This window comes from Oenanthe melanoleuca, chromosome Z (genome assembly GCF_029582105.1).
Source record: "Oenanthe melanoleuca isolate GR-GAL-2019-014 chromosome Z, OMel1.0, whole genome shotgun sequence".
Lineage (NCBI taxonomy): Eukaryota > Metazoa > Chordata > Aves > Passeriformes > Muscicapidae > Oenanthe > Oenanthe melanoleuca.
In genome coordinates, this window is record NC_079362.1 from 1,082,959 (window position 1) to 1,108,025 (window position 25,067).

The following is a 25,067-nucleotide window of genomic DNA, read 5'->3' on the forward strand; positions in this document are numbered from 1 at the left end:
ATTTAATGCACATCTGAATGATCACAGAATTGCACAGAATGGATTTTCCTTGTCATTTATAAATTTACTTTTTAAAATATATCTATTATAATAATTTTATCTATATAAAATTATATATAATTTTAAAATATTATTTTAATGCATTTGTTAACTTTAACTAGGATTTAATTTATAAGTTAAAGATTTGTCTAACTTATTATTACAAAGTTGATAATAGTTCTGCATCAAGTAGGAGGTTGGTCTAGTCTTGCTGACCAGCTATTTTGATTCTGTAAGTTTAATGGAGTGGGTAATTAGCTACTATTTCTGCAGGACATTGAGGTATATTTATGGGTGCCTGCAGAAGTCTGTTCAAAACAAATGGCCAGCTAATACTACCATGAGAACCAGAGTTGTTAGGTAAGTTACTTGTCAACCTTATCCTGGAAATAGTTCTTTCAAGCGTTGTTGAAGACATACTGCAGTGTGCTTATCTATGTTTCTTTCAGTGACAAAACTGTATGAACTTCCACAGGTGTTTAAGATGTTTATGATGATGAAGCACAATGTCTCAATTAAAGATTGAACTTTCTGGATTCTTGGTCTTGTTCTTAGAGCTTTGCCAGAATAAAATGATGTAGTATAGAGGTCAGTATAGCTTTACCTTAATGGTTTTAACTTCAAATTCGTAGCACTACAGCCCAATCATGTTGAAATATTCTGGAGCTCCTCTGAAAATGCTGCTGGAGGTTACAGAACGTGGCTCTTCTGAACTCACACCAGCTACCAAAACTCCAATCTACATTGTTAAACCAGCGCAATACAAAAGTTCTAATTCTGTTTGTCAAACAAAAACCTTTGACAAAGCTGTGGTCTTGACATTTTTTTCTAAACAGGCAGGGATTTTAAGGATATCAGAGCCACAGCTTTCCTTTTTGTGGTGTCAGGCAGTTGTATGGTTAGCAGAGTTTTATCTCCCATGGAGGGATCTTTAAGAGCATTTGTCTTTGGCTTGTATTTATCATTTTGACACCAGAAGCTTTATGTGTTTCATACTGTGAAGCGGCATTGCCTTCAAATGGAGACTGCTCCTACTCTGAGAGCTCCTTTTACTCTGAGGGACTAAGCTGCAGGAAGGCTGTAAAGGTCAGTAGTGAATTCCTTATCTCTGGCTGTTCCTCCCCAGCTCCAAAGAGGACCATGTGGTTTTCCTTAGTGGACACACAGCTCACTTTCAGAGTTTTCCCAGTGGTCTCCACTAGATGCTAAAAATACTTTATCACTTGCTTTTGTGGTATTCCATTTTCACAAGAGGGTACTAGAGATTTCTCTCTGAAATGCAGTTTCACAGCCTTCAGTAATGTTTATTACCTTTCATTGCACTGTTACTGGTTTAAGAATGATTCAATATTCAGAGGCAGATGGACAGTTTTTTTGATATCTGGGTATCTTCTCTATCACATCAGTCAGAATGTGCTACCATTTGTCTCTGATTTAAAACTCCCTTAGAGATACTCATTCCTAATGTAAGGCAGGTTGACAAAGGTAAGGAGCATGAGGTCTTCCCTGTCAGCAGGGTCTCTGGTAGATGTGTACCTTGTTGGCTGTCAAATTTGTGCACTCTTAAAAGAGTGATTGGTATATGTGCCATGACTTCAAAATCAATTACTGAGTCATAGCTTTGAATTCTCACCTGGGGAAGTATTTTAGCTTAACCTCTAGCCAGGAACTGTTTTTTTACTAGCCCATAACTTGTGTTTCTTAGAGAGATAAGATACATCTGTAACAGAACAGGTGTCTTGGACTTGAAGAAGGTGCATCAACTTCACTATTGTTTGTCACTTCAAGGAAATGTAGACATTTCCCTAACTGTGTGCTTTACAAGAGGCAAGGTTCCCTTCCTGCTTTCATTAGGAGTCAGGCTCTGGTATTGCTGCAGTGAAATCCAGCCTGCTGCTGATGTCCAAGGACAAAATTGCTGATGTCTCAGATTTATTTAATTGATCTGTATCTCACTTCATTGTACAGCAACTAGCTGGAGCTGAGGTTAACCTGAGTGATGATTTTGACCTCTGGTATTAACAGGAAGACAGATTTTTTCTCATGCTGCTGAAGCCTATTCTGGGTTCCTGTTGAATGAATTTCTAGTTCTGCAGTTAGAACAGAACTTTTCCCAGCTTCTAAAATGGCAGCAATTCCTTACTGGTGGAAAGTAGTAGATCCCTTATTTTTCAAATGAAGTGTATCAGGATAGTGGATAGCTGAAGCTGACCTAAAGGTGTGTTCTGCCAAGAGAGATCTTTTTGCCCATCCACTCCTGCAGGCCAGCTTACACTGGCATAGGGAAGTGGGTGACTGTGGGATAGATAACTTGCAGTAGCAGACAGTGGAGAATTTTTGGGAGGTCAGAGACCAAGGGCAGCTCCTTTTTGAGGTGAGCATGGTCTGGGATTGGCTTCATTATTACTTGACAATTAATTTCTTTCTATACAATTTCAACAGTTCACCTTTACTGGGAAATCAGTGTGCCTCTTCTTTCAGATTTCATTGCAGTTCATACAATCGTAGCATGATGATCTTAATTTATATTTTTACAGAGCACAGGCTAGTGCTGGTGTTTGTCTCAAGATTCCCCATTAACTTTATTCCTCAAAGACTACACAATTTTACATTAATTTTCTAATGGTTTTGAACAAAATACAATTTTATTTCATTTCAGTGGCTTTGTTTTTCTTCGACTGATTTGTCCTGCTATCCTGAATCCAAGGATGTTTAATATCATCTCAGGTGACTATGTGCCTCAGATCGAATCTATACTTTATGCAGCAGGAGACATGAAATCACTGTAGTATGTAACAAAGCAAAGTAGGAAGTTTTTTTGAATGCTGTGTTTCAAGTCAAGTTATGCACATCATTTGGCTGACTTCTCCTTGGGGTATATGTCTTTCACCCTCAAAGGCTTTATTGTGGATATCCCCAATGTAATTTAAATTCCAAAAACCATCCTCTGTGATATTTAATAATAAAATTTTGAGTCAAGTCTAGCATTGTTTAATGTATCTTAGGAGTGTGAAAAATGTAATTATGGGAACTTCAGATGTCACTTTCAATACAGTGCGATGCCAGAGTTAATAGCTGAATGCAATGGTATCTCTGAAATTACAAGATTTAAAAAGTTGCTATGTGTCTACAGAGTTTGGAATACATTTGTGCACCTAGAAAATTATTACGGAACAAATTGAATGTCCTGCTTAGATGGCTTCCAGCCTTCAGAGTAGTGTGTTGACTCATTAAATACAGTTACCTTAGATGTAAGATCTTAAAGATGAGAGAGGGATGGCCTTCAGAAAGGGTGAAAAATAGGAAACACAGGATATAATAAAAAAATCTGGTTCATAAATCTTTTTTCTTTATTCAAGGACAATTTTTAAGACAATGTGGATGTTTTCTACCATCAGTCTTTAAAACTGTACTAAATGAGAAGGAGTGTGTCAAACGAAGTTCCTTTCTCTCACACAGTAGTCATTTCTGTACATGCTATGGAGAAGGCATTTGAGAAACGTGACTGGAACAAGTGATAATTTCTTTGGCATTTTATTATCTTTGGGTAGTTTGCAAGTTAGGTACCTCCTAACTTGGGTTGCACTGTGACTGCAGGTGTAAAGAACTACTTTATTCTTTGAGTAATGCGTTTTGAGCTTGTCTATTACAATCCTGCTGAGTTCTCTCCATCTATTATTCTTGACTACTGTTAAAGGAAACTTACAGACTGTATAACCTATCAGTGAAGTGCTTTCAACCAGGCCATTTACTTTAAACGGAGAGAAAAGTAATTTTGCAGGATACTGCTGGGTAGCATCCCTTTTCGGAAAAGGAAGTTCTAACTGACTTAAGTGGTTAATGTAAAGTGTTTATAGTCACAGTGATTACAGTCTAGAGTTTCATGGAAATACAGGCCACGATTGCATGTAACATTCACTCTGTTTTCCTGCTGCCAGTAACTTAAAAGTATGACTTGACAGTGCCCATTTCTGTGGGTGTAAGCAAATAAGGAAAATGTAAACATCCTTCTTTTTTTTTTTTAATTTCAAAGGTAAATGTTTTAACAAGTAGTCCTCCTTTAAATAAAACTCCTCAAGTTTTGAGCAAATGGTTATAATTTCACCTAACTCTTAATAACACTTATTTATTTTGCCTTCTTGTTCTGTTTACTATTATTAAAAATAAAATAAGATGATCAGATTAACATGGCTTTTGGACATTACAAAAGCAATATATTTTACTTTACCAAGTGACACCTTTCACATGCAGTTGTTTTAAGAAAGAATCTATAAAAATATGAGTGGGAAAAGAATTTATTTTCATGTGACTGCTGTTAATTTTAAATGTAATGGCAAATGACTCTGCTTTCCTGCCAGATTCTCCTTCCCCTACTGCTGCAAGAACACTGACGCTGGTCGCCAAGTCTGTGCAGAATTTAGCAAATCTGGTTGAATTTGGAGCTAAGGTGAATAGTTTTATATACAGAGTTTTACATACAGAGAATAACCTAGAACTGTGTTTCCAGTACACTTTTCACATGTTCCTGTTCAATGCGTGCAAAAAATTTGTTGCTATTTTCTTACACAGAAGCAATGACTTTCGCTTCCTCCACTTTGACTCCTGCATTTATCACTTGTTAAATTGCTGTTTTCTGTGGTAGAGTACTTCAAAGCTCTCACAATCAGCTAGATATATACTATACTGCTAAACATAATGAAAGCTGTAAGTCAAGTGTACCTGTTGCACTAATAAGCCCAAGCTTTCAATAATGTTTCTGTTAAAAGACTAAGAGAATGCCAGCAGTGACTGGTCTCAATTTCCAGGCTGAAACATTGCTAAAAATATATCTGTTGACTTAAGCATAATTAACATGACTTCAGGCTGGCATGAGAAAGTTGTTTCTCTGACACACAGAACTTGGAATGTAAGAATTAATGACAAAACAAGAAAGAAGGCACTTATTTCTGATGATACATCTGAACAGAGAGCATCTGTTCACTGCAAACAGGTCTTTAGAGACACTCCCCTTGATGCAAATTTGTATCAGTGCGGATCTGTAAGAAAAATTCTCAATCACAGGTTCTCAGTCTTCTGAATACAAGAAAATAGCAAATTCTATACTCTTTTTACTGTCTGCACAACAGACATTAGAAATATACTTGAAAAAGGATATTATTCCAGTTTACATAAGCATTTTGCAGTATCATTTGCCTGACTACACTGTGTTTGCCTCAGATGTGATCTTGGCACTGATTTGTTAATTAATACTTTTCAAAATTACTAGGAGCCATATATGGAAGGGGTAAATCCATTCATCAAGAGCAACAAGCATCGCATGATCATGTTCTTGGATGAACTTGGGGTAAGTGGTTAAAAAAATAATTACTGAAGTTACACAGCAGAATTGTTAATTATAATTTTTTACACCTCTTACTAAGTAGCTCAGCAATGCATCAGCTCCCACATAATTCTGAATGCTTTTATCTGAGTACATTTTTAATACATATTTAAAAACTGCTGGTCTGTCATATGGAATTGAAACCATCAAGTGTCTTCTTAAGACTTTATTAATTTAGTGCCTCTAATTAATTTAAGAATTAATTTAGTGTAAATATGAGAAGCTGAAATATATTCTATAGCTATGAGATTAGTACTATTAGGCAAAAATACTGACCTTTCACAAACATATTTTTAAACCAGAAGTTTTTATATATAACTTGTCATATGGCTTTGACTAGGGACTGAAAATAATTTTTCTTTAAAAAATATTAGGCTGAATTTCAGTTAGCACTGGCAAAAGCTTCAGTGTACATTCTACGTATTGTAGTTTGAAAGTGAACTGCTGCCACTGTGTCCTTTTAAAATGTGACTATTTTGTATGTGTGAAAGCTGTAAGAGGAGTTAGATCATCATGTTTTATATATATGTATTTTAAATGCAATAATTCATTTTCAAAAGTGAAATAAAAAAATGTGCTAAGCATCCTGAATGAATCCTTCAGAAGTGACTAGACGATATCTCAGAATACATAAACATGAGTGGCATTTGGGTAGGTTCCAGATGTCATCCTTTTCTGATTAAATTGCAACTTCTGCATATTATGACACATGGGTTTTCTTTAAATGATAGATTTTATATGCAGTTTCTGATAACTTTGGTTTGAAAATATCTGTTGGATTATTCTGCTGTTTTAATTGCAGCATTATTGGTTTATCATCAGTTTTACAAGTTACATGATAGGTAACAGCAGATTTTGCTGAATTTTGTTGCTCTTCTCTCATTTAGATTAAAAAAAGCTCCTAATGGATGGATTTCCCCTTCATTTAGAGGGTTTGAGTCTCCATGTGCTGTAGGTTTCTCGTCAGCTCAAAGGTAGAGCAGTATCAGATCTTGTAGTAAGAATCCTCCTAGCAGTACAACTTGCAGTACACATGCCTGTGAAGAGGAGAAAATAAACAGATAATTCATAATAGAAAGATGGACTGGAGGTTTAGCTGGAAAGACCAAAGGTGGTCTTGGCACCCTAAATCTGCTGTCTTCTACTTTGTTGAAGAACGTTCCTGAGCTTCCAGACACTGCCGAGCACTCTCGCACTGACCTCTCCCGTGACCTGGCGGCCTTGCATGAGATCTGTGTGGCGCACTCGGATGAGCTCCGGACGCTGAGCAACGAGCGGGGCGTCATGCAGGTGAGTTCACACAAACAAAGCACAGGGAGGGGAGCTGTGTCCTGAGTTACTCCTCAGGAATTCTTCTGTGGTATTTCTGTTGCAATATTACTGATACAGGAGGTTATGAGCTGTAAAGGAAATACTTAATCCATAATTTTGTTCCCTCATGCAACAAAACCAACTAAGTTTGGATGTTCTTTTAAAGTTTCTACAGTAAGCCTTAAACTCACAAAATTACTGTCTCCTGACAGACTCTCTGAGTCTTAGTTATCAGATCTGGATTATTTTTCAGTTGATAACCAAATTCACTTTCTTTAGCTTTCTATTAATACCTCATTTCTGCTTCCTAGTTTGCCATTACAGTTGTATGCTTGGCAAACTCTCCTGGTGAACTGTAACAGTGTGTTAGCTGCACACTTTTTCTGCCTTCCTCTTAACAACAAAGAAGCAAGAAGATCCATGGGAGGAGCAGCAAAGTCCATAACATTATTTTAAGACTACCCTTACTGGCTAGGGAATCAGTTGCTTTCTCTTTTTAGTAATATATTTAAACTACCAAGTTTCAGGTCTCATAGGCTGATGCTGAAAATATGCTGCTCAGGGAGGCCTTTTCTGTCTCCAGTAATTAACATGTAGTTTTACTGACTCACTCTCTTTCACAGCATGTTCTTAAGAAGCTTTTGGCCATTACTGAACTGCTACAACAAAAACAAAATCAGTATTCGGTGTCCAACAACATCAGGTAGCAGCCTTCTACCTGAATTCTGCATGGATCCAGCATGCCCAACATGGCAACTCTCACCAGTATCACTTTCTTCTTGCTCTTGCCAAAAATAGCACACCCTGTCACATTCTCAGTGATGTGTGAACTATGCAAAAAGAAAACAAAGATCCTGTTGGTGAATGATTGTACCAGCAGCTTTTTTTTTAAGCTATCTGTGCAGGACATTTGCACTTTTTTTTTTTTTCCACTTGGAAACAATGAAATTTCACAACCTCTGAGCCTTGGTGTACAGTTCACCTTCTACAGAGAAAATGCTGTGACTGTGTCTAGGACTTTGAAATTTTCAGCATCTCTGATTGCCAAAGTGTTTGCTGTCTGATTGGAAAAGAATTATCAACTGACATGAGAAGAAAGGCGTTGTTCTGACAACCACCTATAACTGGATTACATTTCTTACTGTAATTTCTGACTGGTTACAATAATTACGACTTTTGACTGTTTCAACCACTTTTAACTTGTATTTACAGTTTCCAGAATTCGATGTTATGGTAGGAAAAACCTTTACTGTACACTTTTTATACCATGCTGTTTCTCTTGCTGAAATGGTGTCGAAAGAGAATATGCAGAATGGGTCTTTGTCAGCTTTATTTTTTTGATGTGCCACTGATTCAGTCTGAATAGTTCTTCCATCAAGAACTGTATATCCAGATAAATCACAATGCTTTTGTAAAATGTTTACAACGGTAAATAATTTGAATTCAGTAAATTTATTGATCATTATATCAGACATGCATGCATTCATTAAACCATTTTATAAAATAGGTATTGTTTGGTCTTTTTTATACTGTAAGTCTAGCATAAATATTATTTTTATAAGTGAAAAGTTTTTAAAATAAATCAAGCTGCATATCTCAAACTCTCTGGAAACTGGCTAACTCTGGCTGCTGTGGAAAGTATCTGCACTGGTGTTGTACTCTGAAGTGTTCACACTGTGACACTTTTTGAGCATGAGTCCTCAGACAAGATTACCTTGTCCTTGTGCCTTAATTTGTACATCACTGGGTGAGGAAGTAGATATTAAAACATCTTGGGTAGGTTGAGATTTAATAAATTCTTCCATGTGAGTGGAGTGAGGCACTGGCAGAGTGCCAGGGATGCTGCAGTCTTGAATGGTGTTGAAGGTCATGTTCAGTGAGGCTTGCAGCAACCCTGTCTAGTGGAAAGTGCCCCTGCTCATCACACTGCCATAATCTGTTTAAAAAATTACATAGTAAAATGTGCTGTTGCTTTAGAGGGTATTTCATCATCACTGTTGTGTTACTTTCTAGGCAGTGATACAGTAATAGGGAATAAAAGGATTTACTGACAAGACTAATGAGATAACCACTTAAATAATTCTGTCATACACTGTTGTAAATCTTTACAATATCCTACAGTGTTTTTCCTGTTTATCAGAACTCAGAAATCACTGTCACATAAATTCAGAGACTGCTTTTGCACCTTTACTGTAGTATTACAGTGGCTTTTGCTGTGTTGACCTGGTCTCCAGCTGGAACAGCTTTTTGAAGGTGGGAGCTCACAGATGTCACATGTATGGCACTGGGCAAACACCATGTGATGCTCTTCCATACTGACTACACACTTGTTTGCAAGACCTTGTTACTAGAGAAGTCTTTTCTTAGATTGTCCCAAAACACATATAAGCCTATATTAAACTGCATCTCAGAGGAGTAATTAACCTTTCATTCTGTCCTACTTAGATGGTAAACAGTGTATGAAAGGGATTATTTTGTGGATTTAGTTGCTTTGGTATAGACAATATAACATGGTAAAAATACAAACTGGAAGACAGAGCAGAGCTGCCTACCTAATTTACCTGTTACACACAAAATACAGCAAATAGAATGAAACTGGTGAACACCTAAAGCTACATGTAAGGTGTGTGTACTTTAGAATTATAACAGGATGAATGAAAAGGAAATAAAGCAGCCGGTGCTTTTAACACTATGCTGCAGCCACATCAAACTATTTCAGAAACTAACTGTTTCTGAACCAAAAACAAGGGCCAGATCTCTTGAAACAAATCTTGCTGGTTTTGGACATGTAATGGATGAGGTTTTAATAGAACAACAACTTACTATTTTATTAAAGGCAAGATAAAGACCAACAGCATCAACATCTTATGACACATAATAAGGAACGTGCGGCAGGCACAGTCACACCTGACACCAGAGAGTGGTTCCTGCAGTGGTAGGAGTCCATTTTCCTTCAAAGTAATGATGAATCTGCAAGGTCATCATCAGTCCACTCTTCCTAATGAAAGGGAGAAACACAACACTTTGAGCGACATCTGCATATTCATTCCCCTATCCACAAGACAGGGGTATTCAAGAACACTTCCAAGCACAGTATGAAATCCGGCTCATTTAAAATGAAAAAAAAAAAAAAAAAATTAAAAAAAAGTTGAAAAAGGTTAAGTCCGAGCAACAAGTAAAATTCTATTACAGATGTGCAAATTCATCTTAGTAGCTGTGTCACTTCTGTCAAGGCATTAAGAATGAAAAAAAAAAAGACAGGAAAAAACTTGTACAACAGGTTTACTAACCTCATCCATTTTACATTTCTTTGTGACATATTCATCATCTTCATAACCTTTCCTCTTCTTCCTAACACAGAAAAAAAGGGAAATGCTTAGGTATTTTTATAAGTTAAGACTCTCTTTATTTGACCCCAATATTACATTATGGATGTACCTGCTCCATTAAAAAAAAAAAAACTAGCAAAGCCTTGGCATGCAACTTGCTGGGAGTTCAGGGTGCATATTGAAATGAAATGGGCAGAATAGAAGAATCAGGAAGTCCTTTGCCGTCCACATAATTCTTAGGAAAATATTAAGCCTTTATAACATTCTTGTTTTAATCACCTGATTTTAAAGCCCTTAGTTCTCATTACATACAATATCAAGTGGCCAAACCTTAGAAACCACCCTGTATTCCAGTATTTGTTACAAAATAATCAGCTTGCCATGCAAATCAGCACAAAAGTACCTATTTATTACTGAAAGCAGTAATGAGTCTTCAGTCTCAGCTTCAGTAAATACAGCAAGCAGACAAACATTGTGTAAACATTTAAGGGTTTTCATTTTACATCACTCACACCGGTATGAAAATACCAACGTTGTTATGCCAGTAAAAAAGGATGAAGTTTACCACATCCAGGATATACTTACAAGTTTGCATTAAATGAAAGGTCCAAGCTGTGACACTTCTCTAACTTCTGTTTTAGAGCAGCAACCTCCTCAGGCCTTGGCAATTCGTATTTTCTGATGAGATTTTTCATGCCTAAAATGGCAACACAGCTGTAAGCATACAGATAACTTTTGCTCTGCCTTCTTGTGTTGGGTCTGCATGGCAAGATGTTGGCAGTGGGGGGCCTACGGGGGTGGCTTCTGTGAGAAGCTGCTAGAGGCAGCTCAAGGCACAACAGAGGCAATGCCAGACGGCTCCAAGATGTATCCACCACTGGCCAAGGCCAAGCCTATTAAGTGACAGTGGATGTGCATCTCTTGTAATGGATTTAAAGAAAAAAATGCAAACACTGGTGGCAACACTAATGGCTGCTGGAAAGAGGAACGACAATATACGAGAACATCTACACCCTGTATCTATTAGGGTCAGTGAGGAAGGAAGTTCTCCAGGCACTGAAACATTCCCCTGCAGCACCTAGTGCAGACTATGGGGAAGCAGCTGTGCCCCTGCACGGAGGTCAGCAGGAGTGTGGAGTGTGCAGATGAACCCTGGCAGCCTGTAGAGGAGGTGACAGGAGCAAGTGGATGTGCCCAAAGGAGGCTGTGACCCTCGGGAATACCATGCTATTTGCCATACCATGCAGGGAAGAGGAACCTACACTACAGAAGGTAATGGACCCACATCAAAGCAGTGCATGAAGAACTGTAGCATGTGGGAAGGACTCGTAAAAATTTGTAGAGGACTGTCTCTAGTGTGGGGAGGAACTCTACACTGCAACAGGGGAATGTGAGGATGAAGGAGCATCAGAAACATGGTAAGCTGACTGCAATCCCCCTGCACTGGAGGGAGGGAATTCAGGAGCGAAAGTGAATCCAGAAAGAAGGAAGGGTGGGGGAAAGGTCTTTTTAAGATTGGGATTTCACTTCTCATTATCCCACTCTGATTTGACTGGTGATTAATTAATTTCCCCCAGCTGTGTCCATTTTGCCCATGACAGTGACTGCTGAGTGACCTCTCCCTGCCCTTGTCTTAGCCCATAAACTTGCTATTTTCTTTTCTCTGCCCTGCCTAGCTAGGGAGGTCGGTAAAAGGGTGGCTTTGGTGGTCACTTGGCATCAAGCTGGGGTCAACCTACCACACTTGTGAATCACACAATCCTATCCAGTCTCCAGCGTGGCCGAGTATTGTCTAAGTCTCATAGTCAGGCTTGACCCAACAGTTCATCCTTCCTTCCCTCATTGTAACTACAGTGAAAAAAATCTCCAGCAGCAATGGCTCTAAATTTCCTTAAGGCAGAGTTCACATTACTTTCCTAACAAGCTTCAAAATATACAGGTATTTTTTGCAATCAATATTGTACCCGCTGTCCTAAAAAAAACATAAATCAGTTCCAGTCTTTTTAATAATGCAAATTAAATTTACAAGTTTTTTTCTCTGCTACCAGTACTCTGTAGAAGTCATTTATAAATGCTTGAAAAGTTTTCTTCCAACCATCTTATGTTTATGGAAGAGCCACCTTTGGGTTAAAGTACTATCCACAGTAACTGAAGTGAAGAGTAAGTGATCCCAGCATTCCCTTCCATCTCAGCAATGGAAGTCTGAAGACTTGGTTTGTTAGAAGACCAGAAAGTAAAGGACATCTTAAGTCTTATAAATTAAAAATAAGTTGAATACAAATTCAACCCTGGTTACAAGTAACTTAGGTCAGCCAGCCCAGTTTCACTGCCACCATTCCCATCTGAAGTGCATGCACTAGCTTAATGCATTCAATAACTGATTACTTACTGGGAATTTCATATCACAGCCTTTTAATTTAACTTAACAATTAGTGTAATACACTCCCTTTTACTCTAGATAAACATGGTAGTATTCTTAACATTTGTAAAATATATATGTCCATACACACAAAGATATTTCTCACACTAGTGAAGCTAAGTGTCTTCTGAAACACTGCTGCGAAATAGCTGTGCGTTATAAATACTGGCACATCATGTTAATCATTTAGCTTACAAAAAGCACCTTTTGGTGGTAGTAGCTGTTATATGCAGGCTTTGCCTGAAGCTGTAATGTTTAAGATATAGTGACTTAAAAAGCAATTTAGTTCTGTTGTTACAGAAACCATTATCTAGTTCTCAAAATAGACTTCTCACTTTTGAATCAGTGGCTAGCACTTAAGTCACTCCAGCATTTAAGTACTGAAAGAATCAGGAAGGTCCTCTACCTGTTAATATGAACAAATTAAATAAATTAAATTAGTTTAATTTACTTGTTCATTTTGTCTAAGTATTTTTTCCCTTCCATCCACATTCTGGGTAGTTTATTCTACTGTCTGCAGTTTACTTATGTATGCCTTAAGGTGAAGGGAACCATTTGAAGTGCACCTTTCTATCTAAAGTTTTTGTAATCTAGAAAAAGATGGTGTTTCCTCCTTTTGAGATATTCTTTATCATAGTTTTCCAGTGTTTACTTACATTTCATGTTCTCTAGTAATCTGGATAATGTTGATTTGTTGTCTTTCAGCATAAGACTTTCTGATAAATAGCTGCAAAGAGATATGGAAGAATAAATTTTTGAAGTGTCAGAATAATTTGTGGCAATTACTGTGAGTTAATAAATACTGTGAGTATTATTTATTATTAACATCTCCTAGAGCTTTAGAATTAGATCAGTAAGAATGCCTTGCTTTAAACTTTTTATTGAAGTGCTATGAAGTGATAAAAAAGCAAATCTGTCACTGTAAGAATGTGACAAAAACATTCCCTCAGCCACGTAGAAATAACACTTCCAAATTTGACATTTCTAAGCCTCAAGAAGCTAAGTCAAATCAAGTTTAAGACTGTACAACAACTTCACACTATTGTACAATATGCCCACAAGACAAACAAATACTACAGTGGTTTTCAGATTAACCAACAGCACAGCTTGCAAGACTGGCTGCTTCTGACAGCTGAAAGCTATTACTAAATGCTGCCTTGCATCACCCTATGGGTCCCTTCCTCTCCCCAGTGAGATCAAACTTCTCTTCAGGAATAACACTAATGCACACTGTCTGGATAAAGACATGAGCTACCCTCCTCATCAACACCCACAACAATGACGGAGTTCTACCCCTTCCCCCACGACAGCAACAGGTTTTCCAAGTCCCACATGTTCTGTACCACCTCTGCAGCTGCACCTGATCACAGGTCCACAGACCATCAGCTGCACCATCAGCTTCTTTCATGTCTGGCAGCAAAAACTCACATCAAACAGCAAATAACTAGGTTACAACAACTGTATGCTTCAGACAGGTAACAAAGTCTTGAATTCTTCCTGAATGTGCAAACAAAGTTTAGACGCATTGAATCACGTTATCTACAAATTATTTTAATTCTTTTTGCAAGCATACTTTTCTGAATTTTGGCACAAGCAGTACGGAACACCAATCTAGGAATGAGCTCAGGTTTCAATTTAAAGTAAGCACCTGAACGTTTTTACACAATTCTGAGAAGACAGTGAATCCTGTAGACAATACTCCCAAAACTCCTTCTTTTAGAACTACAGAGATTTAGAACCAATTGAAGATTTTAAAAGAACTTTGGGATTTAGAGCATTCCAGATGCAAAATGCTCACAGGCAGTGGCATGGTATTATCACATGCCAGGTACAGCACCTTACAGCAATCACCTCAGCTGTTCATCTGAAGAAAAACATATATTTTGTCCACAAGAGAACTAAACCAAACAAACTACACATTTCAGCAAAGGTATCGAAGTGTTTGATAATGCCTGTGCAAACATCAGTGGCAATGACACAGAAGGGAAAGAAAAGACTGATTTAGAGCAACACCTTAGCCCTGGTTCATATCCATGGAAACTGAACAGTTGGCAGCAGCCAAACACAGCATGTTACAGCAGGCCCATTAGCTGTCAGTTCAGTGTAATTTCAGTTCATTCTCAGTTTCCACCATATTTCCACTTTCTTCCCTGTGTAACCCTTAAACTGAGTCTGAAAATCCTATGCTGTTCTAATTAAGGCAAAGTCATCAGCAGATTTTCTTAATTTTTTCCAAAGGAATATAAAAAACAGACAGCAACCTACTGCTTTCATTGCCTATTTGTGAAAATGAACAGTACCACTGCCATTCTATAAAACATAAAGACGAGACAAGTGCTATCAACCAGTAAATACACAATTCTAGTGGTTAAGAATGTCCAGAGCAAAACAATTTTATACAAGAAGCAAATAAACTGCTTAAATCACGCATAAAAGAAAGAAAATACTACCTTTCCATATTAATTCCTGCTCTTGAGCCACTAGACAATATGGCAGTGAGAGCAATCTGTGAGGGTGTAAAGAGCAGATAAGCATCTGTCAGAGCCACTCTGTTAAGGAAGTCATCAGCTGTTTTTCTCAAAACTTCAGGATTTTCCAGAACTGGATAGCGAGTCTAAAAAGTAGTGATTTAGGAAAATAAGTAGCTGTTCATCATTCCTGTTCATGAGCTCAGAACTCAAAATTCAACAGTATTTTATAAAGCTAAAAAGTAGCAGACCATATTTTTATTCCAAAAATATCCTAAATAACTTAAAGGCCTTAAAGACCACGAATAAAACAACTATCTTTCAGGTATTTGTCTATCACTATAGAAATTAGATTTTTAAACTCAGAGACACAAAAGGAAGTGAAGTTTTTTAAGACAATGCACGACAGACTTGTCTTACTTTACTACACAGAGCACATAGCGTATCAGAGAGTATTACCTTAATATCAATTAGAAATCCCTCAAATGGCCTGTATGGATTGTGGATGATGAGATGGAAATTCAGTTGCTGAATAAGTAGCAGTTCATATTCCAGTATTTGTTCAAGAGCTTTTTCCTGTCCAAGAGGACTTTCTCGGAGGTTACCAACAAACTGTGCACTGGATACATTAAATTCATCTACTTTACAGGCCAAAAATGCACATGTTAGCCTTGAGGAGGGAAAAAACCAAAAATTTACATATGCAGCATCCATTCTTCTATAAAAGTTCTGCTCAGAAAATTTGTGTAGATTTAAAACACGATGTTCTGAACACAGCAAAACTATAGTGAAACTGACCATATTTTGTCTTTACTCCTACTTAAGCTCTCAGATTTTTTTTCTTGTTTTTTTTTCAGTCTTAATAAAGATCATACCTCTAATATTCCATTTGATAGAGTAACTCAAGAACTGTTGATAACTCACATTATTATTCGAGGATGATACTCCATCACTGAGTTATTGAGGTAAAAACGCTTGAAATACATGCAAGCTGTTCCCTAAATCGAAAAAAAATGGCAAGGGAAAAAATAAAAATGGATTAAGAAAAAATAAGTAAGTACATAAAAAGAAAAAAACCACAAAACAGGCAAATTTGGATATATACTACAAGCACACATGATACACTGAGGCACTAAGACACATATAGCCATTTTATGTCATAAAATATTTCAAAGTCTTTATTTTTGCCTGCAAGAACCTTACACTATGACTGTCATACCAAATAATTTTTTTTTTTTAGACATGTTTTGGAAGACAATGCTTAAAAAGCCAAAAGTATCTTTATGAAAAAAAATTGGTATTAAAATGAAATTTAAAAATCAAAGTCTGAAAAAACATCTGAACGTCTGAAAGCTGCAAGCAATCCTAACTATTTGACTTTTTACATCACTAAATTCTGCAGCATGCTTATCAGCATGAAAGGCAATGCTTTCCAAAATGAGTAGCCCCTCTGCAGGGGCTACTTCTCAAACATCAGTCTGGCTTCACAGAACATGCCATGGCACTGACTGCCATCTTTCAAAGGCATCCTCAAGCATGGCACTCTTCACCACAGCTGCTTGAAAAAGGGAGGACTAACACGGGACAGTGTAAATCACACATCTTAATGGCTCAATGAGAGAGAGGGGCACAATTTCACTCCGTTCTTCAGCCCTAAGTCTGCACTTCTCCCTTCTGAAATATACTCTTCTGCATTCAAGACAAGTCAGTTCAAGGTAATTTTGTTCTTCCTTTGTAGGTTAATATTTTGCCAGTACATTATTTTTTGGTCAGAGAAGCATTAATGCTGGAGAAACATTGGAATGACAGCCCACATTTGGCACCGTCTCCTTTAACTACTGGGAGATGGTTTCATTATATCATCAAACATCTACCACTATGCTTTGCTAAAGGGAAACGAATCGATTCAGCAACCCAAGCAAGTTAAAGAGCCACAGGCGAAGGATCGCCTTGAAACACATCACGTTTTGAAACGCTTCAGAAAATGAAAGACAAAAAAAAAAGTACAAAGCGGTCACAGACTGTAGTGCTAGAATAGAAGAAAAGGGCTTTAAAGACATCGGCGCTCTCAAGAACAATCCAAGCAGGCAGAAAGCGAAGGAATAAGAAGGAGGGAGGCTCGCTTCGCTTACCACCACGGACCGCGGCATCGCGGGCTTGAAGGCGGCGCAGAAGTCCAAGAGCCTCTTCTCGTAGTACTTGCACAGCGCCAGCTCCTCGTGCGGCTCCAGCAGCACCGCCTCGCCCTGCGGCACCTGGCGAAAAGCAAAGCCGCGCCTCAGTCTCCCGCGGCCGCTGGCCGCCGCCCCGCAGCCCCAGCGGCCCCGCGCACCTTGCCGCTGGCCGCCGCCCGGGCCCGGGCGCGGCGGTTCCCCTCAGCGCGGCGCCGCGCCAGCTCCTCCTCGCCGCGGAAGGTCCAGTGCCGGCGCTGCGTGCTGCTGTGGAACATGGCTGCGAGCGCGGCCGCGCAACATGGCGGCGCCGCGCGGGGCACGCCGGGAGCGCCTCACGCGGCGCGCGGGGCGGGCCCGGCCCGAGGGACGGCGCCTTTCATTTTCCAAACTGCTGCGTGAGGAGAGCTGTGCGAGTTCTTTCTGACCCCCCGGTGCTCTGCTGGCTCCTGCTCTGAGCTCGTAGCCTCTTACTTGTCGGGTAATTCTCTAAATAACCAAAGCAGCTAATAGTTAAAAAGGTTATTTATTACAAAGCACATCTTATTGCAAAGCACATCAGTCTCAGCAGGCAACAGCAAAAGCAATGGCAAAAACAGCAGCAATAAGGAAATGGCTAGAAGCCCTGGTAGAAGCCAATAGCTAAAAGCAACAACTCTCTGAATACATACTCTTATATAGGGTTTTCCCCACAAGCTAAAATGCAAGCTTGGACCACAACTCTTCAACCTATTAGAATTCTAGTTTCTTAGCATACCAGGTTACATGTAACATTACGCATAGAATCTATCTTGTTCTATCAAAGAAATGTAAGCAATATTCTTACTAGCACTCTTATGTCTAAGTCCTGTCTACACTGTGGGCCTGCAGCCTCTGCTGAAGATACCAATGTGTTTACAGCCTTGACTAGGACACTCTACTACCGTGGTATTTGATGCTTTTCACTTATTAAAAAAAACCAAACAAAAACACACAAAAAAAAACCCCTTCGACTCTTACTAAACCTTATTCAGAGAGAGCCCCAGCTCACAGACTCCAGCATGCCAGCAGAGGCAGAGGACTGGCTCGGGAAGCTCCCAGACTGCAAGGAGTGGTCCCAGGCAGTTCTGTCCTGGCAGTGACTCGGTGTTGGCTTCCCTGCTCAAGAGCTGCTGTGCCACAGAAACTCAAGTCATGCTGCAACGCACCAAGTGTTTTACACCTGTGTGCTTTTGTTCTAGGACATGTGGTTTCTAAAACACATAGCTTCCTCAGAAACAGGTCGCATCTGAAATGGTAGCAGCTCTCCCACTCATGATGCTGTTTTCCCCACAAAAGATATGTGGTCTAAACTTACTGACATTGCACCTATTCTTCCATGGTTTCAGGGCATTTTGTCTTCAGACTCAGATTACATCTGAATCAGGTATTCTAGAAGAGGATATTCCACGTGATCCAGAGACAGACAATTCTCTTCTAGGTTTATCCAGTTCATATTCTACATCCTCATACTGAGGCAGAATTCCTGATCTGAGAATGAGAAAACTTTTATGAAAAATACTCTCTAAGTATTTAAAATGACAGATGTTGTCTCTTCATTTTCCCTGGTGTAGGTACATCAGTCAAGTGGAGATAGTTTGGGGAACGCTAAAATATGAAAACCATGATTATTATTTTATTTGGTGAAGAATTAATTAATTAATTACTTTGACCTCCAGTAAAGGTCTAGATGAATTTGGATTAAAACAATGGGTTAGGACTGATGTACTAAAGTATGAGTACTGGTCTAATATTGATATCCAACTGTGACAGATAAAAGACTCTCTAACAATTTAAAGTTAGAAAGTGTATGTTTATTCAGTGCCGGGCAGCTGTATAGGGTAACTCACTGCAAAATCACAGGTGATCACAGAGTCTATTTATTTACAAAAATTTTGAATTATTACATATTCATAACACCAGCACCTCCCATTCCCTGCTTCCTATGGTAATTAGCTTGAATGGCTATTAAGCATGTGTGGTTGGCTTCTTGAATTAGGTCTGGGGTCGTTTTTGTGGGGAGGAGTCTTAAAAAGAGGAAGTAGGGTGAGTCTTCCTGTCTCTGAGCTCTCAACCTTTTCTATCGATGGCAATACAAATGACCTCTGGGAGCACTCCAATTTCCTCCCTTCGCAACTTTGAATAAGTTTCTGCTTGCAATTGTTTGTGGTTTTCTGGATCTATTTCTAGTTTCTTATTTTCCCATTGCAAACATGGCTGAGCAAACATAAAAAGGACAGACAAGTAATTATTTAGATCTGAGATAACTATCTCAAGCCCAGTTTCTTCTAACTAACTTCTAACTTTTAATTATTTTCAGCAAGGCCTATCCATCTGCTTTTAATTAATTCTGGTAAATAACTAACTTTTAACAAAAATCCAAATTTCTCTAAGATTAATATTTTGGGACTATATAGATCTATATTTTAGTACTATCTCTGGTGCAGAAATCCAGTTCTGATATATTTTAGTATTTTCAGCTGTGAATTTGAATTCCAACTTTTCTGCCTTCAGAAAAGTGAAGAATGAGGGCATAAGCTATTATGTTACTATGGAAATGAGTGCCACAAAAGACCCTAGAATAAATATTGGAAAAACATGCAGCCATCACATTATCATCTCCTCAATAAATCCTACCTCTCCCACCCTGTAGAATTTGGCATTAGTATGTTAAGGAAAGATATACACACTACAAATGTTGAGCCTACAAACGTGAGTATAAGATGATCTGATCCCATCATACATAAACACAAGCTATAAGGAGGAACATAAAGAATTTGTGCATCCTATAGAGTATTGTCAATATGCCTTACTCTGATACAAACACAGATCCAATATGTAAGCATACTAATTATCCATATGTATCCTTTTTTTTCTGAGGAAGACAAATAAATCTTCCTTTTCAAAATCTACCTCAATTTTTGCTAGTTCCTGTGAATTCAAATGGATTGTTCAAGCTAAATCAATTCCCTGCTTTCTTAGATTGTCTGACATGGCTCTGTGAACTGAGGTTCATTTGAGTGAGGAAATATCCATGTGTGATTTTCAGCTTCTGTATGGCCAATGGTTGCAGTAAGCCATGTCTGAAGTCAGGGCCTGGACATGGCATTAGCAAGCAGCTATTCCTACTGCTAACCTTCTTCAATAAATTCACAGGCCTCCTGCCATGTGTACTAACATATATGGGTGTCTTGGGTTGCAATGCAGGATGTAATCAAAAGTATGTACTATATCACCCTCTATTGAAACCAGGTGGGAATGGATCCTTATCTCCAGGGGAGATCTCTTATGTTAATTGGCTATATGTTAAAGCCAGGATGGGCAGTGCTCTTTATCTTTTCCACAACCCATCCTTCCTCCAGGAAGATATCTCCTGTTAATGGCCATTGAGTCCCACTGTAAGACTGATAAAATTGCATCATTCCATTGGGAGATGCTCCAGCCAGGGGGAGCAGCCAAGCCTTTCCTACCTAGATAAAAACTGAGATTTGGAACAGCAGAGCAGCATTTTTCCACTTGATTCCAGAGGCAAACTGGACCTTTCCACATCATCCCTGGACCTTCAGAGGAAAATTGCACCTTCTACAGGAGCACTGCTTCAGCTGAACCACATCTGCCACTGCAGGAGGTTACAGCCACCATTGAATGGGACTGTGCCAACACCCTGTGTTGTGTTCTGACACTGTCAGTGTCTTGTTGTTTTGTATTACTGTATTTCTATTTTAATTTTCCTATTCCTATATCTTTGCCTGAGAGCTCCTTAATTTCAAAATTATAATAATTTGGAGGGAGAGAGTTGACATTTTTCCATTTCTAGAAATGCTTTTGCCTTCCTTAGCAGACACCTGTCTTTCAAACCAAGACAATGGGCTTTTCAATTAGACCTGTGCTTTAGAGATTAGTACAAAGTGAATACTATTGCATATTTAAATGAATACAGTGGCCAAATTATATTGTTTGCTAGTGTATTTATCTAGCTGCTTAGATAATCAGAGTGAATTAAGCTACAGCCATCTCAGGTAACATGGCAATGGACACAGTGGGTGGTCACAGCACAGCAGCTCAGCTTTTTAAACAACACAAAACATTAATTTGGTCTCAAGTGTAGAGGTATATCCTAATGTGAGTGCAATATTAATTCAGTGTAGTTGAGTACTGTAATTATTTAAGGACTGTTCTGTGTTTCCAGTGATATATAACTGAATATATGTTTATATAACTATAAGATAGGAGACTAATTGATCAACAAAAACTTAGAGAAGAGTTATGACTATTCTAAAGCAAATGTTTACCAAAAGCTTTATATACTTGGAAAATAACAGAGGCTGGTTTCATTAGAGGAAAAAAGCTAAGGATATTTCAATTTCCCTCTAGGTCCTGTAGTCTTAATAAATGTAAAAAAAAATAAAAAATAAAAAATTATACTGGACTTTTCTCCTTCATGTCCTACTATGTCCAGAACTGGTAAGTTGAATAAATAATTGAAAGTGCATCTGCAGCTTTTCTTGGGCTAGATCTATGCTTAGCATTTGGACATCTACAGTCCTTTTAGTGATGTTTCACAATAAAGTATGGATATACATAGATCACTACTAAAAATATTTTTTATTTCATAATGCAGAAAAAATGTTTTTTTGTCTCTGAATTCACACATGAGGGAAAAGCCACCAAACCCTTGATTTTGAAACAAGATCTCTGAACAACCTAAACATCAAATACTTCAGATTAGAGAACAAATTTCCTTTAATTTCAGTGAAGTTTGAAACTGTCTTCTGTTAAATCAGAAATGTTTTAAGGAAAACCTCTTAATCTGTAATCTCCAACAACAGTGAAGGTGAGTGTTCCCAGCCTTGCAAGAGGCCTCATGTGCCAAGTGTGCATGCGGGGTCTGGATGACTGATCCATGATCTTCCTGGTTCTGGGTGGTGCTTTGGAGCTTGCCTTCAGCTACCAGTGCCCATCCAGAATCCATTGTTTCTGTTTTCCCATTAACATTTTCCCCTAGTTCAAGTAGCCAGGTACCACAGAATGCTTATAACAGTGCAGGTGAGCTGTGCAAGGAGACATCTCTCTGGGGCTGACCTTGGGGTGAGTTTGAGGCTTGGGGAACCAGGGTGGTGTCATTATTAAGGGTCTGGACATTTCTTGAATTTTTTCCATACCCAGGACAGCTGGTGACCATGAGTAAGACCATGATCCTTCAGCAGTGTGTGACACCAGTGAGAGGTGGCAACTCTTCATTCTCTGCTCTCCCCGATCTGTCACAACAAACAAGACATGGAAAGGATGCCATAGTGCTTGAAGAGCTTCTGAGAAAGCACTGAGGTGATGCTTGGAGATGAGTCATAAGCAGCAGAGGACGCCAGGCAGGTCAGTATTGTTGAAGAGCCAGGCTTTGGAGTCTGCTGCTCTGTGATGCCATAGTTCAGTGATGCACAAGGGATTTCTGTCCCAATGTTCCGCTGCACCTCTGCACATGTCTGGGGCTACTGCAGCCCCAGTAAAGCTCCACTTCCTGCTTCTCTCCCATGTCTTCTGCTCACCATAGGTATTTCATGCCAGTCACTAAAGGCTCTGTCTTCCCCTCCTCACATGCCCTTGCACTTCACTTTCTCCAGGTTTGCCTCTACCCATATAAACAACTCCACCCAATGGCCGTTTTTCTCATTGCTTCCAACATGAATTGATCTGGTCCTAGACTTGGGATTTGGGAGAGCATTATTTAGGCAACGTCAGACTTAAATGATGTTTCAGATATAGCTGCACCAATGCTTTTCTCTTGCAAGGCTCCCCTTCCCAGCATATCTCCTGTCCAGGTTATCTGTGCATTTTGGCCATCTCTTGGGAAACATTCCTTCATGAATTGTGAAATCCAGCTGTTCCTCATAGTGCCATCTAAAACTTTGCCTGGCTTCCTGAACTGAATTTCTGATGATCTGTGATAGACCAAACTTTAACCTTGCTGTTTCTCCACAGCCAAGGATCCATTAACTCTGATCTCCAGTTTGGTGATGCCCTCCTTTCTGGGGTGCAGCAGGGGCTTCTGCAGAGGGCAGCCTCCAACCAGCAGTGTATTTCCAACAGCCACAGGGGCAGACATCACATTGTAACATCACTGGGTGGTGGAGGCGATGGTAATCCTAATAATAATCCTAGGAATAATCATAATCCTGGTGGTAGATTATGACTGTGACCTCACATCCATTGGTCTGTAACTTCAGAGCCTGTGCTGTCAGAGCCTGGGCCAGCCTGTGGGAACAAGCACACATGGCCACGGGGAAGGAGTGGAGCTGTCCCATCTGCTGCGATGCACGAGACGACGTCGCTTACACGATGCCCTGCGGCCACCGGTTCTGCCTTGGCTGCATCCTGCGTTGGGCAGAGAAAAACCCTGCCTGCCCGCTCTGCAGAAGATCCATCTTGACAGTGAAGTTTTCTGATCGTGGTGGAGATGACTACCTACATTGTGTCATCACACCTCCCAGGGAGTTGCCAGAGACCAGCAGCCAGGCAGCAGAAGCTCCTAGAGGCCTGGCTGGAAACAGAGCCCATGGGCCTGCAGATCCCCTTGGTTCCTCTCCACTAGGAGTGACAGCCCCTGCTGGGCAGCAGGCTGCAGGATCAGAGGCTGTGGGCGGCATCCTGCCCGAGCTTTGGGCAGAACTTTTCCGAAGACGACGGAACCTCCTGAACCCCGTGCGGCCGTGGCTGCGCCAGGGGCTGGAGATGATTTATGGGGGTGAGTGGTATCAGGTGAAGAGTGCAGAGAGTGGCATCGTGCTCGCACTCTGTGTCTATGGCCCAGACAGGGAAGTCTTGGTCCAGAGATTGCAGCCCCGTCTCCAGCACTACACTGCATCACTGGTCCATGGCATCCTCACTATCATTGAGACCCAGTGCACTGAGGAGGTTCGGAGGCTGTGGCACTCTCACACCGTCAGGGAGGAGGATGAGATCCCTGCTGCCAGCTCTGATCCCTCTGCCTCCCAGGAGGGTGCTCCCACCCTCAGCCAGGCCCCATCCAGTGGCACTGCAAATTTCCATGTGGAGGAGGAAGCCAGCAGATCGGAGACTGCCCTCCATGGACATCCCAGCCACTCTCCATCTGTGTCCAGCCCTGCAGAGCAGGAACAGCCCCAGGAAGAGGAGACAAGAGTGGCTGCAGGTTCCTCTGCTCCTGGCCAGAGCAGGGACCCCTCACCTGCAACATCCCAGCGGTGCCGGAAGAGGAGGACCCGTGGGTCCCCAGCTGCCTCCCATTCCAGCAAGAGGCAGCGCCGTGAGCAGCTCTAGAACGCCTTTAGCACACAGCAAGCCTTTACTCAAGAAAAAGAAAATAAATGGCTATTTCCTTAATTCAGTCTCAGGTTGCTTTTTGCTTCCTCTTCTCATGAGGCATTTTTCCTTTACCCTTACACCCAAGCGTCAGCCAAAGGCTTCTGGAGCCCTAGGGCCGTGTTGGCACAGCTGCCTCCCCCAGGAAATGCGGCTGCAGCCACACCAGGCATTCCTCAAGCAATCAGTGGAATGCTGTGGGAATACCTTGCACCATTTCTGCTCAGCAGCTTAGGGTGAAATGTAGTTTGCTGAGGTAATTGGGGTGAATCACATTGCTTGTCGTGTTGAGCATCCTTCATTTAATACAGACAAGGGTACACAAAGGCTGCATGAGATTCAGAGGCAGGAAAATAATTTGCATCCTCATTTTTGCAGCTATGTGGCTTGTATGCTGATGAATGAGAGTTCTTTTGTATGTGTTTGTTGATTATCCCTGTTAGTCTCAGACTAGAGGGTGCAATACATAGGATGCTCTGTGGTGCTTTTGTATCCAAAAAATGAGTAAGCGATTATAAAAACTCTTTGACCATATTTTCAAAACTGATTTTTTTTACCAAGTAATTTTTTTTAAAATTAGAATTACTTTTTTACCCA

General features: G+C 39.9%; 3 protein-coding genes across 5 annotated transcripts in view; 2 read left to right on the forward strand and 1 right to left on the reverse strand.

The window, feature by feature from the left end:
• The window catches only part of RASA1 (RAS p21 protein activator 1), a 53,554-nt gene extending 45,316 nt beyond the window's left edge, over nt 1–8,238 (forward strand). Inside the window, exons 20-25 of the mRNA XM_056513263.1 lie at nt 313–399; nt 2,699–2,766; nt 4,398–4,486; nt 5,306–5,383; nt 6,575–6,709; nt 7,354–8,238. Coding sequence (XP_056369238.1) covers nt 313–399; nt 2,699–2,766; nt 4,398–4,486; nt 5,306–5,383; nt 6,575–6,709; nt 7,354–7,437 — 541 coding nt within the window. The 3' untranslated portion in view covers nt 7,438–8,238. The remainder of the gene's footprint in view (nt 1–312; nt 400–2,698; nt 2,767–4,397; nt 4,487–5,305; nt 5,384–6,574; nt 6,710–7,353) is intronic.
• CCNH (cyclin H) lies at nt 7,350–17,437 on the reverse strand. Its single transcript, XM_056513264.1, has 9 exons — nt 17,279–17,437; nt 17,079–17,201; nt 15,871–15,944; nt 15,406–15,616; nt 14,929–15,092; nt 13,135–13,205; nt 10,645–10,756; nt 10,021–10,081; nt 7,350–9,728 (listed from the first exon to the last, which is right to left on the reverse strand). The coding sequence occupies exons 1-9, from the start codon at nt 17,393–17,395 to the stop codon at nt 9,684–9,686; spliced, it is 978 nt and encodes a 325-aa protein (XP_056369239.1). The 5' UTR covers nt 17,396–17,437; the 3' UTR covers nt 7,350–9,683.
• A 29-nt stretch (nt 17,438–17,466) lies between these two features.
• LOC130264772 (E3 ubiquitin-protein ligase Topors-like) lies at nt 17,467–24,489 on the forward strand. 3 transcript variants are annotated; one of them, XM_056513267.1, is made up of 3 exons: nt 17,467–17,598; nt 22,302–22,505; nt 23,357–24,489. In XM_056513267.1, exons 2-3 carry the CDS (start codon nt 22,474–22,476, stop codon nt 24,426–24,428), a joined length of 1,104 nt encoding a protein of 367 aa, XP_056369242.1. In that variant the 5' UTR covers nt 17,467–17,598; nt 22,302–22,473; the 3' UTR covers nt 24,429–24,489. The 3 variants fall into 3 exon arrangements, with proteins under 3 accessions (XP_056369242.1, XP_056369243.1, XP_056369244.1); XM_056513268.1 differs by having other exon boundaries at nt 17,492–17,551; XM_056513269.1 differs by lacking the exons at nt 17,467–17,598; nt 22,302–22,505 and adding an exon at nt 22,614–22,683.
• Nucleotides 24,490–25,067: the final 578 nt, after the last annotated feature.

Bases quoted from the DNA above. Each gene is read 5' to 3' on its own strand.
- CCNH (XM_056513264.1), bottom strand. From the start codon at position 17,395: ATGTTCCACAGCAGCACGCAGCGCCGGCACTGGACCTTCCGCGGCGAG. The intron at 15,945-17,078 runs GTAAGCGAAGCG...TTTTCGATTTAG, and splicing joins CGATGCCGCGGTCCGTGGTG to GGAACAGCTTGCATGTATTT. The intron at 10,082-10,644 runs GTAAGTATATCC...TTTCTGTGTTAG, and splicing joins CTTTCATTTAATGCAAACTT to GAAGAAGAGGAAAGGTTATG.
- LOC130264772 (XM_056513267.1), top strand. From the start codon at position 22,474: ATGAGTCATAAGCAGCAGAGGACGCCAGGCAG. The intron at 22,506-23,356 runs GTCAGTATTGTT...CTGTAACTTCAG, and splicing joins CAGCAGAGGACGCCAGGCAG to AGCCTGTGCTGTCAGAGCCT.